At 38.9% G+C, this 18,759-nt stretch overlaps 1 protein-coding gene across 5 annotated transcripts in view; it reads right to left on the minus strand.

The window, feature by feature from the left end:
• Positions 1–2,343: 2,343 nt before the first annotated feature.
• Positions 2,344–18,759, minus strand: part of PRR16 (proline rich 16) — a 387,870-nt gene continuing 371,454 nt past the window's right edge. For all 5 annotated transcript variants that reach the window (XM_039244959.1, XM_039244961.1, XM_039244958.1 and 2 more), the window contains one exon: positions 2,344–4,477. In XM_039244959.1, the coding sequence (XP_039100890.1) occupies positions 3,722–4,477 (756 nt within the window). In that variant the 3' untranslated portion in view covers positions 2,344–3,721. The remainder of the gene's footprint in view (positions 4,478–18,759) is intronic.

An 18,759-nucleotide genomic window follows, 5' to 3' on the forward strand; every position in this document is an offset into this window, starting at 1 on the left:
GCAAATTTCTCTTTTGGCATGCTCTGTAGTTTTGAGCAGATATTTTAAATTTAGCTGAAGCATGACCTAAAAAAATATCGGTTTTATCTCCTTTTATAACTGCTGTAACTACTGAGAGATGGAAGAGAACTTTGGTCAATTTTTTATCTTCTTTTTGCTTTTTCATTAGATAAGATACAATAACCTCCCATGTCCAAAATGGGATAATCGTTGCTTAAACTAGCAAGACAAACCCTTCCCTGTGTCAATTTAATTAATAGCTAGTACTTTAAATATTTTTTAAATGTTTCTTTATTTTGAGAGAGAGAGAGAGAGAGCACCTGCAGGGGAGGGGTGGAGTGAGAGGGAGACACAGAATCTGAAGTGGGCTCCAGGCTCTAAGCTGTCAGCACAGAGCCGGATGCAGGGCTCCATCTCTCGGACCATGAGATCATGACCTGAGCCAAAGTCAGAAGCTTACTGGACTGAGCTATGCAGGTGCCCCTAGATCCTACTTTAAAACAAACAAACAAACAAACAAACAAACAAACAATGTTCTCCCTTTCACTCTGAATGAGTGTTGCCATAAGCAGCAATACCCTGGTACACTTTGCAGAAACATCTCCTTCAAAAGAGGTTGGAGGCTAAGTTGGTTAGGGGTACATATTCCTCAGGGCTTCAGATGCACAGTGGGAAAAAGAATGCCCTGAGGGGTATAAAGAAGGCATTTCTGCTCTGGAATCTTCAGGAAAAGCAACTATTTGCCCTGTTTTATGATGACTTAATGGATGATGGGCAGAATTTAACTTTGGAAAGCAGTATTTCTTAATGACAGAAATGGCATTGCCACTTATTACACTTTAATTAGAAGTTTCCAGGCAAATATTATGATGCTGTATGTTGATTGCTTTTCATGTTTTAGAAGTTTATATATATTTAAACACATAAGTTCCAGTGAATGTTTCAAAATTACCAGTTGGGAAAAAATATATTGGCCCAATATATTCTATACCTTTTAAAAAAATGTTTATTTATTTTTGAGGGAGAAAGAGAGTGAGCACAGGTTGGGGAGGGGCAGAGAACGAGAGACACAGAACCTGAAGCAGGCTCCAGGCTCCGAGCTGTCAACACAGAGCACCACCCAAGGCTCAAACATGTGAACTGCAAGATCATGACCTGAGCCGAAGTCAGACACTTAACCGACTGAGCCACCCAGGTGCTCCTAATATATTCCATACCTTAATTGAAAAAAATGAGATAACATATGGAATAAACTCAAAAGAAAGTCCCAACACTGATATGATCTAATATTAATGCCGATTATATAATAAAGTGTAATAAGAGAAGAAGGTCAATATCTCTTATCTTTTGTAGGCTGGGAATTAATTCAGCTTTCCAGACCAAAAGTTACTTGTAAACGTGTTGAACAAAAGCAGGTATTGTTGTTTTGGTGTAAGTCACCAATCACACTTAAAAAGATGGTTTTTCATGGGGTACCTTTGTCTATACTAGGAGAAAGAGATGTGAATTTGAACCTCACTGGTTGTGTCTAAGCATCTGGCTCAGTGTCCTTATTGAATCAGCATGAATGATTCAGCTTATTCAATCTGCTTTATTGCAATTGAGTTATCTACTCTGTGCATGATTTGCGGCTGCCAAGAGCTCTACATTGAGATCCACAGTGGCTCCCAGACATTGACAGCGGTCTGTGTTTAGAACTAAAAGCTAATTATTAGGTCTCATGTAACTGGCTGGAGAAGGAAGATGGGCTGATGGGAGAAAGGTGCATGTCTTCAAAGACTGTTTATAATACTACATGTCTAATAATGGATGCACACTGGAAAGAGAGCAATTATTAAAACCTAGAAAGATGATAAAATCTTGGGTTTATTTATATCGAGCCTCAATGAATGCATGAAAATGTTAAGAATATAATATTTTGGTACTTGGTGAGTCAAGTCCTTGTTTACTTGGGTCAGATTTATTAAATATACTTCTCAAACAATTAATAAATTTTAGATTATGGCCTGTCTTTATTACTGGTCTTATGTTCTGTAACTTCCTGGAAAAAGAAAACTGGATTTATTCTGCTTGCATTATCTTCATGGCTAACATACAAAGGAAAGAAAGTCGTGCTGAGTAAATTTGCAACATGATATCCCCTATTTTTTTACTCATATAATTGTTTCTTCAAAAGTAATGCCTATTTCTTTGTTAATCTGCCTAAGGAATATTATCATCTTTTAATAGGAAGTTGTTGAAAAACAGTATTCCAAATTACCATGTCTTGAAAATGGCAACAAAGAAATATGACTATCTTCCTGTAGCAACAAAAATTAAAGTTTTGAGATCAAAAGCCAGATAGTCTAAAAGAGTATAGCATTCTTTATTAAGCTGCACAATAAACCAATTTCCACCAAAGATGACTCCCTCTACTCTTGCCACTTCATGGACAACTTTTGTTCAGGCATGCACCTGTTTTCATAATTCTAGGACAGATAAACTCATTTCTAGTTCACAAGGTATCAGATCAGTCCAAATCACAGTAGTTGGGAAGTTAACTTGGTCCATGGGTGGGTAAGTGATGTAAGTTGGCAAGTTAGACTTAAGAGGGATCTTTTTTAAGATGTTATGAGGAAAGGATTTCTTCTCTTCCTTCTATTTCAACTCTGAGGGGAAACAGTGTTAACGCTGGCACTAAAAACATCCTATTCCAGAAGCATCTTTATTTTCTGCTGTAATTCTCTTATAACTAGGGATTTCCTTGGGGAGACAAAGAGCTTGCTGATGCAGGAGGCAAATCAACCCACTGCTTCAACATACTGGCTCATGGTGTGTCCTAGAGGAATGCTCAGTGTGAGGAGGGTCTAAAGGGCTTGGCCATGTATTGGATCAATGAGACTTTCAATATACAGTCTGGGGGAGACCACAATACATGATATGAAAATGAGTAAGGTACGATTTATGACCTGATTATGATATTTAATTTAGAAAATTCTGGCATATGCTCATCGTAATCTTCTCCAAACTCTGTCAGGAGAGCGACCCATTTCGGTGAATACTAACATGGGATGAAATGAACCACTTCTGCATGTTAATTCTGAGGAACATTTGCTTTTGCCATTATGTACTATTGTTTATTGACTGACACGTGATATTTCCACAGACAGAATCTTCCATTACATAGAAAGCTGAACAGATAATCATCATTGTATAGTATAGAAAATAAACTTTTTGGTATCGTTCTTGGCATTTAATAATGTAAAACTAGTGACAAACATCTTTAGAAAAAAATAACAAAATAGTCCTTCAGTATTAAAATTTCTTCCTAAAAAGCATTGGGTCAAAGGGAGGAGAATGACATGTTTTTAATGCATAGGTGAGTTAGGCCTGAATAAAATGAATCTAATTCCATCACTTATAGTAAATTGAACTGTTTGAAATCTGCAGGTCACTGTTTATCAGCAGTCAGTTAAAAAAACAACAACAAAACAAACACAATACATTCAGCTTTTGCTTGGTTCTGTTGGTTTCTGATGATGCAACTTTTTAAATAACGTATGCGTGGGAGAGAAACAACATACTGCATACTTACCAGGTGGTTTTTATGCCACTTTGCTGAATGCAGAATTAATATATTTGGGCTTTTTATTGCTTGAGTAGAAAGTGCTCATTACTTATTATTTTATGTTTATAATATAGAAATAAAAAAAAAAACAAAAACTTTTTGAAATGGCATACATCACACTGTTGTAGTGGTTGATTTCCTCAAGATCGTCTTCTGTGGTTTTGGTGCAGTGGGAGGAGGCACAGTTGCAGGTCTGAGAGGGGGGAAGCTGTGGCTGTGGCTTATTCCCAGTCCCCCATTTTCTAGGGGAAAAGAAGGGAGATGGGGTGGAGGAGGGAGAGGGGGGCCTGGGTGAGGAAGCTTTCCCGGTGGGTGGACAGGTTCGCTGTGTAGGTGGACCTCCCTGTTTTTTATGTGATACCGGGTGTCACAGTCGGGACAGTAGCCATGGTACTGCACTTTTTCATTAAACCGAACTCGTTCCCGAGGTCCTGCCTGGGGACACCTGTCTTTTTCAGGTCTGTGCATCAGAGGCTGCGCTGAAGCCTTGTCCAAGGTACCGGTGGGGACGCAGTAGATGTCTCCGTTGGGAATCTTGTTCGGTGCGCCTGGCAAGCCTCCGTTTCGCAGAAGGGTTCCATTGGTCTTCACGGGGTTGGCGGCTGGCACCACTCTTTGGGGGTCGTCACACTTCACAGGTGTCAACCGTGGGGGAGGCGGCGGAGGGTTTGGCTTTCTCAGGACGGTGAGGATGGCGGACGGGTGTGCGGGGGGTTTAATGAGAGGGGCGTTGGCCTGCACTTTGATCTTCTCGATGCTCGAGGCGGTGGTGCCGCTGGAGCTACTGTTCAGGGTGTCCGTCTTGGAGCTGTCGGTCATCTCATCCTCCAGCTGTAGGTCAGAGGTCAGGGTGTCAATCTGGTCAACCACCTGGTGGAAAGGACAAGGTAACTATGGTGAAGACTGACCCGCAGCCAAACATCCGAGAAACGGAGTCTCCCTGTCTATGTATAATCGCTACGGGATCTTTACCGGATACTGCATTGCGGATTCCACAGTTGATCAACGTTATCATTAAAGACATTTACAGAGTGGCTACCATAGGAGCATCTACTGTTTGATAACCTAAGGATTTCACATGCCTGCAGAATAATATACAACTTATGTACATATTCTATTCCCAACTCTGCTGAACCCGCCAAAGATAAAAACCCTGATGCGGGAACATAACCGATTTTTAAAAACGGGGTGGGAGCTTTCTCTGCTCAGCATGTAGAAAGCTATGGGAGAAATATTAATCTCATGCTAAAAATGAGAAAAGCCAGATACTCTGCAAAATCATCACTTTTCTTGAGACCATCATAGAAGTGAGATCACAAGGACACACAACAAAGTGAACTGGAAAGAGTCCCCAGCCCTCTATGGATAGAAAGGACACATCGACTGCTTCACCTCTGGCAAACCCAGGGAACAGGCAGCATCCATGAAAGTGTGGAAATAGCTAGAACTGGAATGAATAATTAAAGGTGGTGCATGTGCTATCGTGACCATTTAGAATCTCCAGGAGCCCAGATACAATAAGGTCTGTCTTCACTCATTCCATGGGCTTCTCAAGTGGGGTGCTGAGGGCAGGGCAGAGAAGAGAATGAATGAGTCCCTCCTGGGCACACAGGCGAAAAACCCCAGGTATTTCCCAGAACTCTGTCCCTTATAAAACAGATCACTTAAGCATTAAAGGAAGAGAAAAAGAAAAAAAAAAAGCTTGTAACATCTAAGACACAGGCAACAGTCTTCTGCTTCTGAGAAGAGGTAGGAGCAGCAGCTGTTTGAGTTTGGGGAAATTCTCTTGGACCCAGGAACTTACACTACAGATATCTTCTATCACTTGGAGGAGGGACCCAAGTCAGAATCTCAAGACCTGCCCTAGACACAAAACAGTCAGGGCATCAATGAGGCAGGCAGAACCATCTGGCCATGATGCATGTCCTTCCCTAGTGAAGGAGAATGGATATGAAGATAGGAAAGTTGGGTGGAAGCATCTAAGTTGGGTGGAATGCAATTCTAAGGATGTTTATAAAGGTCAACAGGGGATCATGGTGTTAGAGCCACTCATGGAAGGAATCTGGCTTGCCCTAGGGTCTCAGTTCTGTTCAGTCATTGTCTGCGGTTGGGGGTAGCTTGTGGGAAGCAAAGCATCTGTTAAAATGCTGGGTATCAGAATGCAGTCATTTATACTCCCCAGGTCAGAGATCTTCGAGACAATTCTCATGATTGCCATCAATGAAGATGGAAAAGTCACAGATGACTTTTTTTTTAAATTTTATCTCCATTTTTTTTCACAAATAGTTTATTTTCGAATTAGTTTCCACATAACACCCAGTGCTCATCCCCACAAGTGTCCTCCTCCATGCCCATCCCCCCTCCCCCCCACATCCATCAGTCCTCAGTTTTTGTCAGCATTCAAGAGTCTCTCATGGTTTGCCTCTCTCCCTTTCCCCCACCACTTCCCCCTTTCTTCTCCCCCTTGTTCCTCAGTTAAGTTCCTCCTAATCCTCCTATACGTGCAAACATATGATATTTGTCCTTCTCTGCCTGACTTATTTCGCTCAGCATATGACTTTTTAAGTAATTCATTTTGGTAGGGAGACAGTCTTTTCATCTCATATCTCCTTATGCAAATTTTTCTCTCCTTATTCGGGCCTAAGTTTGTTCAACTGTGAAGTTGGCTCTTTGACACATGGTGGCAGAATTGGGCTCAAAATGAAAAACATCCTAAGCATCCAGAACTTAGGGAAGATGTAGAGATTTCACTTCTTCCTCATGAAGGTCTTAAGTGACTGCTTCTTGCTACTCCCACCAGGGCTCAGCCTTCTATTTTAGCTCCTAAATACTGTATATATGAAATCCACTCCTCTGCATTTTCATTTCTTTGGTCCTAGTCTGAGCCACCATTATTTACTATCTGGGCTCTCCAAAGTCACCTTGCTTCCTCTTTCCATTTCTGTAGTGTCAGTGGTTGTTTTAAAAATAGAAATGTGCTCTTGTCGACTCCTTGCTCAAAACCTTTCAATGCCTCTTTATTTCTCCTGTGAGAAAGATGAATTCTTAACACTGTCTCCAAGGTGTTGTACAGTCTTACTCAGCCTGTGCTGGTAAATGTTTAACAGCTGGGTTTTAGAGGTGTAAGGGAGGTCTGATTTGAAAAGTTTGCCAATTTCCTTGGTGTAAACTCCCACTGTGGTCAATTTCAAGTGACGTCACTGCAAGTGACGGTGGAAAGAAATGCACAGGTGCATATCACTATAAGATGTTTCTACCACACTGAGAGAATAGGCAAAACTAAACCCAGGAGGATAAATAACAGTAAACTATAGTAAAATAATTAAGAATGACTTGGGATAATTAGTAAACCTTTATTTTTAAGGTAATTTATTTAATATGAGTTTATATGCTTCTATTCTTAATAGTGGGTATTTAGCAGTTGGCTCACATGAAATTTCTGAAAATATGACAGTTGTTCCTTTTTAGCCAGTACAAGCCACACTTGTACAGAGAGAATACATCACCATCTCTCATCTTCAAGTGACTATCTTCAACTCTAATAAATTCCCCTTTTTTAGAAAAAATGTTTATTTATGTTGAGAGACAGAGCATACATGCATGCACAAGCAGGTGGAGGGGCAGAGAGAGAGACGAGAGACAGAATCCCAAGCAGGCTCTGTGCAGTCAATGCAGAGCCCAATGTGAGGGGTTTGATCTCATGAACCATGAAATCATGACCTGAGCCAAAATCAAAAGTTGGACGCTTAATCAATGGAGCCACCCAGGTGCCCCTAAGTTTCCCTTCTCCTTTCTGTTTTCAAGCCTCTTAGATCTTCTTTTAGACTCTCATAATTGTCAGTCTGCTTCCTGCCACAGGACATCTGCACACACGAATTTTTCTTCTTGAGATGTTTGCACCTGTCCTCTTTGTCGCATTAACTCCTACTCATCTTTAAAATCTTTGCTCGGGAGTCACTCATGAAGTTGGTCTTCCCCGTCCTTCTGCAATTGCCTACCAAGGTGACATTCGTTTGTTAAATAGTCAGAGGGAACCCTATTTCTTTCATTCAAAGCAGTCACATACTTTTTGATTATTTAGTAGTAGGAGGAGTATTGGAATAGTCTTCCCTCTCTATACTCTAATTTTAGTGAGATCAGAGACCTTGTTTTTATTACTGTAACCTAAAGACCAAATGTAGTAAATGACACTCAAAAGGGACTCAATAAATACTTGTTAAATAAATGCATCGAGGGTTAATTCTTTACTTTAACAGAGAATGAAAACATGTTATTTCTTATTTGATTTTTGAAATTGTAATTTTTCAAAGACACATCTGCTCAGGTATTCAAGACAAAAAGAGGAGAAAGGGATTTATCCAGAAATGATCCAGAGCTTGTTATACATTCTGTAGCTCTAGCTCAGACACGCTAGAAATTAAAGTGGGAGGATACCTAAACAATGTGAGAGAGAGAGGGACAGGCTCAGTTCATAGGCACTGCATGCTACATAACATAGGGAGACTGCTGACCTTGAGCCTTTCATTGTAGTAAGTAGCTGCAGAAAAGGAGGGCTAGCTGGTCTACTCTGATGGAAATGAAGCTCATAGAGATAAATCAGTATAGCCCGGGTCCCTGATACAAGTAAAGCCTTGGTTAAGGGTAACTTGTTCTGCGGGTGTTCTGCAAGATGAGCAAACATTTCTAATAAACTGTAACTTGATAAATGAGCTATGTCTTGCAATATGAGAAGTACGTGACAATGTCAGGTGATCACCAAGGAGCCAATGGCTCTTGAAAATCACTTTGATATACAAGCACTTTGAATTACAAGCATGTTTCCAGAATGAATTATGCTCACACCCCAAGGTTTCCAGAACGAATTATGCTCACAAACAGAACTAGTTTCGTAGCTCCTGGCTGGTTTTAGTCTCTATACTGTTACTTCCTGAGTGCCTACAAAATGTCAACAGAATGAGAAACTAAAACAGACAAAATATAGTTGACCCTTGAACAACACAGGTCTTAGGGGTGCTCCTTTGATTGTGCAGCCAAAGATTTGCATCAGTTGAGTCCCCAAAACTTAACTATGAATAGCCCACCGTTGACTGGAAACCTTATTGATAACATATACAGTTGATTAACCTATGCTTTCTATGGCATATGCATTATATAGTGTGTTCTTACAACACAGCAAGCTGAAGAAAAGAAAATGTTATTAAGGAAATCCTAAGGAAAAGGAAATACATTTATACTACTGTACTGTATGTATTGAAAAATATCGGCATATAAGTGGACCCACATGATTCAAATCTGTGTGGTTCAAGAGTCAACCTTACTTCCTCCTGGAGCAGGAGTGCGAGGGCCTGGCATTAATTCAATACTCACACAAACAACGGTCACAGTACTAACGCCCCAGGAGCTCTGAATGACAAATCAAGATACTATAAGCGTAGAATAAAAACACCCCATCAGAAGAGTCAGCAAGGCCTTCTTGAAGGATGAGTGGCTGTTAACTAGTAGGAGACGAGTGATTCTAGAAGTTCACCCAGGAAAGAGCCCAATAAAGATCCTATGACAGAAGACAGTGCCTGAGTGTGAGCCACAGGAAGGTGACTCTGGGCTGAAGAGCACCGAGAGCAGGGAGGCTGCAGAGCTGGTTAACGGCCAGCCGGCGAGAGACCTTGCTAAGTGCTGAGCAAGTGTTACATATTTTTCAAGAGTTCCAGAAGTGGGAGGAGCGATGTTCTAAGAGAACTATTTTTCGAGAATGGAAGCATCACCTAATTAAAGAAGTACACACATTGAAAGAGTTTCAAACAGGCCAGTAGAAACAAACTTACAGTCAGACATGCCAGGGTGAAGACACAGAACACAGAAAAGTGGAGGTGTCAAGGGCAGGCTGACCCAAAGTTACCACAATGGGAAATTAATTATTTTGCATCAAAGCTACTTGGGAACCAGCCCACAAGGACACTCAAGCCCTCCTCTGTCCCCCGAAAGCAGGAAATAAATCTTCTGTAGGAAAAGTAACTTCCCTGTACTAAGAAGTAAAAAGGCCTCCTTATCCCCATAGATAGGAACTTTAAAGACAAGAAAACTGTAGAAACAAACCTGAATCACTAAATTCTACTCAAGTCTACAACCAAGACTACACTATATGTTAATAAACCGGAATTTAAATAAAATCCTGGAAGCAAAAAAAAAAGCTTTGTTACTTTTTTTTTTTTTAATTTTTTTTAAATGTTTTATTTATTTCTAGGAGAGAGAAAGAGAGACAGCGTGAGCAGGGGAGGGTCAGAGAGAGAGGGAGTCACAGACTGAAATAGGCTCCAGGCTCTGAGCTGGCAGTCAGCACAGAGCCCGACACGGGGCTCGAACCCACGAACCGCGAGAGCATGACCTAAGCGAAAGTCGGACGCTTAACCGACTAAGCCACCCAGGCGCCCCACTTTTTTTACTAATCTATTACCTCAGCTCAAATTCTGCTTAGAGTTCCTTACTAATTAAAGTTCCCAAACATCTGTTTTCTTTATCTTGCCAATTCCTTACAAATGGCATTTCTCTTTGTCTAAAATGTATAAAACCTGCCTGCCCTGGTCATTGATTTGGGTCTATTTCATTACTGGACTTTCATGTACACATAGTAAACATTTGGGTTCCCCCCCCCGTTTATCCATTCCACATCAATTTAATTCCTCAACCAGCTAGAAAAATCCTGTGAGAAAAGGAGGAAATGTCTCTCTCTCCTAAGAAAGTAATGATTAAAAAATTTTACAACAAGAAAACAGGAGGCACCACATATGTATGGAGTAACAAAAATCAGGCTGACCAATTTTCAAAGGAGCAACAGAAGTTGAAGAAAATATAGGAATATGTTTCATAATGAAAGAAAGCCATTAGAAATATAATATAGCTGAACTCTTTTGTAAAAGTGAGGTTGAAATTGACATTGTCAGACAATTAAGACTAAGAGAGTGTGCTTTTTTCACAGCTCAGTGTTTAAAGTACTGATAAAGGACAATTCAGAAAGAAGTAAAAACCAAAAGAAAGGGCTGGAATACAAGAAGCTAAGATGAGCAGAGACACTGCAAAATACTAAAAATGTGCATTGATTACAAAACAATAATATACTAATGATGAATTTTGGAGGGGAGAAAAATATGAAAGTGAAATATTAGGAAAAATGATATCTGATTGGAGAACAATCAAGGGTTAAAGCATTTTGAGCTCACTGTATATGTATGTGTATGAGGAGTCAGTAGCTACCTGATGCTGATTATGATTAAGTCAAGAATGCATATGAAAAAATTCTAGGGACACTATTGAATTAATAGACAAACTTCTACTTTCCAAAATAATATAAGGCTTAAAAAGTAAGAAAAATTTAGTAAATTCTAAAAAGGCAAAAGAAAAGAACATAGTAAACAAAAATCTGCATAAGATAGAAAAGTAACTTTGAATAGATTAGTAATAATAATAAATATCAATAGATTACAATAGTTTATTCAAAAGGGGACACAGAAAGGTAGATAGATAATGACACCATAGCATACAGCAGGCAAATAGCCCGATGGAACCTGATTAAGCTTTACAAACACTAAGCCAAAACACTTAACCCTAAATGTTTCTTAATCAAAATAGTATTGTATCAGTACTGACTTAGGCAAAAAAAAAAAAAAAAAGCAAATTTAGATCTATGTACACCCATGCACATGAAAACTGGAAAAAAATGTTATGAAAAAGTAACTGACACAAGGTGAATGGCAAATCTCTAAATCATGCAAATGCAATCAACCTCACGAGTAATGAAGGGTGGGCAAACTGAAGACAGATACAATAGCTTGTCTTACTCAGTAGTTTGTAAAAACAAAACAATCTGATAATTCCAACTGATGATGATGATGTGGATAAAGGGGAACTTCATACATTGCTAATGCCTGTATTAATTCAGTCTGTTGGGAACATGTTTGACAATGTCCTATAAAGTGGATAAGGTACATATCCTACGGTATAGGTCTTTCATGAAGCCTATACTACGCCAAAGAAACTCAAACAGATGTGCACAGGGTTGAAGAAATAGAGGAACGATCCTTGCAGGTTGTTTGTTTTCTCATAGCATAAAACTGGAAACAGCCTAAATATCTGTTAGTGAGTGATTGGGTATGGGAACATAAGGTGGTTCAAAGGAAGTAACTAGAACTATATGTAACAGCAGGGGTAAATCCCAAAAACCTAATGTTGAACGTAAAAAATATTAAAATATACATACTCAGTGTGTCTGCATTGTTTATATATAGAAGCAAGGGAGGGTAGTGTGGTTTATTTATGTGAAAATAAATCATACACGGCAAGTTGAGGCAAAGAGAAAGGGGAATGGATATTGAGAGGCAACAGCCATACAGCTAAAATATTTTATTTCTTTTAAAACTTGATGCAAAGTCGGAGCACATGGGCGTCTCAGTCCATTAAGCCTCCGACTTCAGCTCAGGTCATGATCTCACCGTTTGTGAGTTAGAGCCCCACATAAGGATCTGTGCTGACAACTCAGAGCCTGGTGCCTGCTTCGGATTCTGTGTGTGTGACTCTCTCTGCCCCTCTCCCGCTCACTCTCTCTCTGTCTCCTCAAAAAAATGAATAAACGTTAAAAAAATTTTTAGGCTTGCTGCAAAGTAACTACGATAAAGGGTTAACATCTGTTAAGCCTGGGTTACACTTGTTACATTAATTTATTTTCTGTCATGTGTAAAACATTTTATAATTTGAAAAGAAAATAAATATTTAACACTGATTAAATAAAGCTAGAAAGAAAGAAAGAATAGAAGTAATTCTTAGAGCTGCCATGTGGAGAACATAGTGAAAGGTGCTGAGGTTTATTTACTTCACTTGTTAGAATCTACTGCAGCCTAAGTGAAGAGGAATAAATTAGCTAGACGAGGAATACAGTGTGTCCTTATAATTAAATTTCAGTGTGTTGCTGAAACTCTTTCAAAGTATCATATTGCAACTAAAGGAATCATAACTAGAGACCCGGTGGAATTAAAGAGAAAATAAAATGAAAGAAAGTAGGACTAGAGGGACAGATTATTTGCAAATACTGGGAGGTGAGAAGAAACATGACATTGATCATAAATCTAAGAACATGCATACCTAAACATTAGGAGCAAAAGAGAAATGTGTATCTCAAACATGAAACTAAGCCATCTAATTGTGGCTACTCAGGTCTATAGAAGAATCTGCTAATGCATTTGAAGGAGAGATTTAAAGAGAGGACAATGGCAGGTGATATGTTGGATGATTCTAGGAGGTTCTGGTTAGCTTCACAGACAAGGAAGCTATGGTTTGACTATAGAATAATTAAGAATAATGGTGACTGTGATTTAGGGATCACATGAACTCAAGGTTTTTACATCTGGGGAATATTCCTAAAGATCTTCAAAAGAGAGAAGCAGATTTGGCGGAAATGAAGTGATTATATGATCTAAGTTATTTGTGGAAACCCAAAAGTCATTTCTATTAATTCTATAAATGCTAAACTAAGAAGACTAAAAATAAAGACAGTATAGGGTAATCATTAGAGTGAAATTCTGGACAAACAGATTTACCCAGAATGAAAAACAAAATTAAGAGATCCTTATTCCATGTTATCATGTGGCTTTATCCTTTTGTTATTTGTTTTTATTATATCCTTTTATTATTTCATTAATATATGGGAATTATCTATTTATATGTGTTCCACTCACACAGACATGTAAGCATGGGTTTCCATCTTTGTTTCCCTGGCAGAGAGCAGTGATTGCACAGAATAGATAATATACTAGGTGAGAGACCTGGACAAAAGCAGTCTCTGTCTTGACCTCCTTTCCTTCCTCCCCAGGTTTCGCAGTGTGGGTCTGATTTTCAAGGTCTTCAAACTCACCAATTCCAGACAGTTTCAGAAAGGCACAAAGGATGCCCGCCTGCGTGGCTCAGTTGGTTGAGCATCCTACTTTGGCTCAGGTCATGATCTCATGGTTCGTGGGTTTGAGCCCTGCGTCGGGCTCTGTGCTGACAGCCAGCTCAGAGCCTGGAGCCTGCTTCAGACTCTGTATCTCCTTCTCTCTCTGACCCTCCCCTGTTCACGTTGTCTCTCCCTATCTCTCAGAAACAAATAAAACATTAAAAAATAAAAAAAAGGGCACAAAGGAGTGGATTAGGCAGGGAAAAAGGAAAGCAGAAATAAAGCATTGGTGATGCCAGACAACTTTTCCTCCTATGTTGTTGACTCTTCAAGCCTAGCTCCATGCTTGGCACAGAAAACACTCCAGTCACTCTCCCATACAATGAAGACAGTTTAAGTGTACGTGTATCTTTAAATATCTGTCTATAGCACTCTAGATGTATTTAGAACTTTCCTAAATCCTACTTATCTTGTTTAAATAAAATCCACATAATATATAGTTCAGTTGCCTCAGAAACAAAGAAAACGATCTTTAAATTTGAGTGAATCTTTCTCTAGAGTCTCTTCAGTAACAATACTCAACTATGAGCATTACAGCTACAAACTTAATGAAAGGAGAGAAAGAATTTAATCCCAACTTAAGTCTGTACAAGAAGGTTTATGAATTCTTCTAAAGTCTGTGATGTTGATTTGTCAAAACAACCACATTTTAAATATGGGGCATCAGAAGCAGAGATCTAAAAAGAGAAGTGATTGGAGGCAATAGGAATTTCTACCAAGAGAAAGAGACATTCCCTCCCCACATCTATAGACCATGCTCAATGGCTGACCCCAAATGCAGGTGGACCCAAGAGCTTTGTCTACTTGAAGCACAGTATACTAGATAGCAACTGGCAGACCCAGGAACATCCTCCCTGGACGAGATGAGACATAAAGAGGTGGAGTCACCAGTGGGGCTATTTAAGCATGAAGAGAAGTGGCAAATTTCCTTGGCCTCACAGTTCATTTCTCTATGTTTGCTATTACACCAAATTTTTAAAAATCCATATCTATATTTATGTTATCTATTACCTATCCATTCATCGATGCTACTGACCTACTGACAGGATTAAAATAAGTAGTTCATCATAGAGCATATGACTTAGTGTTGCACTGCTAGATCACAGTATTTGTTACATACTGCATATGAATTACTATGTATACATAATTCATATAATTATTTTACAAATGCATTTGTGTTAGAAACAAATTAATAAGTGGAAACACTTAAAATTATTCCACAATTTGTTCACCTCTGCTTTGGCATTTATTTATCTTTTAAAAAATCTGTAAGAAGATGTGGTATCTCCCTCTCTCTCTCTCTCTCCACACACACACACACACACACACACACACACACACGTGCACGCACAATGGAATACTACTCAGCAATGAAAAAGAATGAAATCTTGCCATTTGCAACAACATGGGTGGAACTGGAGAGTATTATGCTAAGTGAAATATGTCAGTCAGGAAAAGACTGATTTCATCCATATGTGGAGTTTGAGAAACTTAACAGAAGACCACAGGGGAAGGAAAGGAAAAATAAGTTGCAAACAGAAAGGGAGGCAAACCATAAGAGACTCTTAAATACACATAACAAACTGAGGATTGAAGGGGGAGAAGTGTTGGGGGGGGCGTGGAAAATGGGAGATGGGCATTGAGAAGGGCACTTGTTAGGATGAGCACTGGGTGTTGTATGTAAGTGATGAATCATGGGAATCTACTCCCTGAGCCAAGAATGCACTGTATAAACTGTACACTAGCTAACTTGACAAAAAATTATTTTTTAAAAAATCTATAAGAACTTAACAAAAAATAGGAGTGATTCAAGCTTCTCAAGGGATGACTAGAACCGTCTTCGGTTCCCAAAGCTGTCTTTGGATTTCTACAGCAAAAATTATGTACTGAACAATATTGTTCAGATACCTAGACAATCAGCTGCTGATAGAGTCCCACAAACACCATAATAATAGTGTTGCATTATCTAATACCTATTTATTCTCCTTGTCATTGGGGTACCCGATAGAGAATACAATGCAGGTAATGGAATTAATCTGGGGAAAACAGAGCAATATCTTGAAGTTGTCAGAGACTCAGCCTCTGTCTAACTTTCTGCATTTTCATGTCCAAGTTCATAGCTGGAGCTCCAGCTGTCATATAAGCATTTCAAGGGGAAGAACAGAAAAGGTTAGCAAAGGCATAACCACTGCTACTTAAAGAGATGTTTCAGGAATAATACATTTGATATAGTTACATTTCACTGGCCAAAATTAAGTTCCCTGGATGCAAGGAGGCTGGGGAATGCAGGCTTTTAATTTGGCGCTCAATATGCCCAGTAAAAGGCAATGCTTGTATAGAATAAAAAGGGAAGAAAGATATTCCAAGACAAAGAGCATCCTCTGAAAAAGAGACTAAAAAACATTCACACTCAACCACACAACAAAAAATCATATGCATCTAATCATTCTTGTTGGGAAGTATATGGGAAGGACATACACTTACATAAAAATGTTTAATTTCTGAAACTTTTTGAGATAGCATACAGTATATTTTTAGGATGTGTTGTATTGTTTGCTTTTGTATATATAAAAGTGCCAATTCATACCCTGTTCTCTGGAAGTAAATGAGATTGAAGACAAAAACAAACAATACCATTTATTCATGTCAAGCCTGATCAACAGAAAAGCAAGATAAAGCTATAACGCAATTTGTCTTATTTTCCGTGTGTTCAAATGAGTTCAACAAATATTTCTTATGCAAATGCTATTCATCTGTTATTACGTGAGGCCCTGAGGATTTAAAAAAAGGCTTTACATTTAATAGGGACTGATCATCTGTACTTCATGTCTTCTCCAGTCATATTTAAAAATGAGTGAAGGGGGAAAAAGCAATAAATTCAGAAAATTTTCTCAAAGTGGGGTATATACGGATCAGAGATTTTTATAAACACATAGATGAATTAATAAAAAGGTGGAAAAAGCACTGATGGAGTTTCTGAAGACTTTCAAACCTGCAAGTGGGATACAGATAGGATGAGAGTGAGAAGTAATGTAAAAATCAGAGTGTGAAGCTACTGAGTAACTGTAATTCACAGTGAAAAACACTGTATTGAATGGCCTCATGCTTCTTAAGTGCCGCAAGGTTAACAACATGGTATCAGCTCATACCCCAAAGAAAACCTGAGATTCTAGCTATTGGGAAATTCAACAATGTTTCTGGATCAGAATAAGGCTGAATGTCGTTGTTAACTCAGAACAAAACTCTTCTCTGTTATTTTTTTTTAAATTGGGAACGTGCTGGAACTGGGGCAAGAACAGATAGTTTGCCTCTGTCCAGATACTCTCTGCCCATGTGACAGATGCCCATGTGACATATTCAATCAGCACTGTGCCCTTCCTCTTATGGGAAAGACTACAAAACATCTATATACTGGAGCGCCTGGGTGGCTTAGTCGGTTAAGCGTCCGACTTTCGCTTGGGTCATGATCTCGCGGTTCGTGGGTTCGAGCCCCGCGTCGGGCTCTGTGCTGACTGCTCAGAGCCTGGAGCCTGTTTCGGATTCTGTGTCTCCCTTTCTCTCTGCCCCTCTCTCACTCGTGCTCTGTCTCTCTCTGTCTCAAAAATAAATAAACTATTTAAAACATTTTAAAAAATAAATATATGCCTGAGGATCATTAAGATAATTGACGGTAAAAAATAGTACAAAAGAGGAAACTCAGGATGAATGTACAGATCAATAGTGAAGATGAAAAGTGCCATTATTAGTGAACCAAAGAGAACTTTACTATAACTCTAATTAATGTGTTACAAAGATTTGAGAATGTCTTGTAGCTGTAAAATAACACACAGTTATAAAAAGAAAACAGCAGACATAAGAAAATATTTAGAATATAAAACATAAATACTAAATTAAAAATGTCATAGAAAGCCCTTAAAAGATACCATCTAAGAAATATTCCCAACCATAAAACAAGGATATGGTTTTCTTTTTTTTAAAGGAAAATACAAGAAAAAGGTTAAAAGACATGGAGAGCAAAAATCAGCCCTGGGGTTCCAACTGAGTGAGGAGTTCCAGAAAAAGGTGGGGGTGGAGGGATATGATATGGTAATGATCCAACTATTGATAAAAGAAAACAAATTCATAGTTGATTATACAAATGGAGTGTCAGTAGGAAAGCACCAACTGAGGGGAATGAGGATGAACGAAAACAAAACAAAACAGAACAAACAAAACCAAAGTCCATCATCACCTACCAAAGTAACCCAGGACACCCAGAAAGAAATGAAAATGAGATAATCATCACAGTTCCCTTAGGATGACTGGATGATGAAAAATATTTTTAATAGTAACTTCAAAGGTTCTGGCTAGAGTGACTTCAACCCCAATTCCACACTGGGCTAAATTAATAACTCACTGTAAGTGAAAATTAAAACATTTTTAGATATTAGGAACAAGGCCAGTTTACGTCCCTTGTATCTGTTCTTCAAAAGTGAAGGAGATACTGTAACATATTAAAATAGAATCTGAGAAAGGAAGACCCCATTAGAGCCAAGAAACATTAGAACACAGAAGTGTGAAAGTAAATAATTTAAGAGTGAGCTGGACCTAGAAAGCAATTATTCTAAACTAAATCAGGAATCAGAAAGCTCCAAGAAAAAATAATAATGAATTACATTCAACAGGTCACATAATTGGAAATTTGTAACACAGCAGTGATATGGGGAAGAAGTAAAATACTGGCAGTGTGGTTGGTAAAATGGTATGTAAGAACAGAATTCATTTGAATCATGAATTGAATTCCCTTCTGGGAGGTGTAAGTTTAGAAACATATGTTTAAAATAATTTCTTTATGAGTTCATTAACACTGCTTTATTCTTTTACCATTGAGATTATTGGTTATTGACTAATCTCTCCAACATATGGAAAAAACAAAAGATCAATTCTTCATTTTCCATAAAATAACCCAACTGACATGAGTTGAGGTTAAAAAATTACCTAGGTAGGGGCACCTGGGTGGCTCAGTCGGTTAAGCATCCGACTTCAGCTCAGGTCATGATTTCATGGTTCGTGGGTTTGAGCCCCGAGTCGGGCTCTGTGCTGACAGTTAGCTCAGAGCCTGGAGCCTGTTTCAGATTCTGTGCGTCTCCCTCTCTCTCTGACCCTCCCCTGCTCATGCTGTCTGTCTGTCTGT

The sequence above is a fragment of the Hyaena hyaena genome, unplaced genomic scaffold, assembly GCF_003009895.1.
Source record: "Hyaena hyaena isolate Hyena2069 unplaced genomic scaffold, ASM300989v1 scaffold_250, whole genome shotgun sequence".
In the NCBI taxonomy this organism is placed as follows: Eukaryota; Metazoa; Chordata; class Mammalia; order Carnivora; family Hyaenidae; genus Hyaena; species Hyaena hyaena.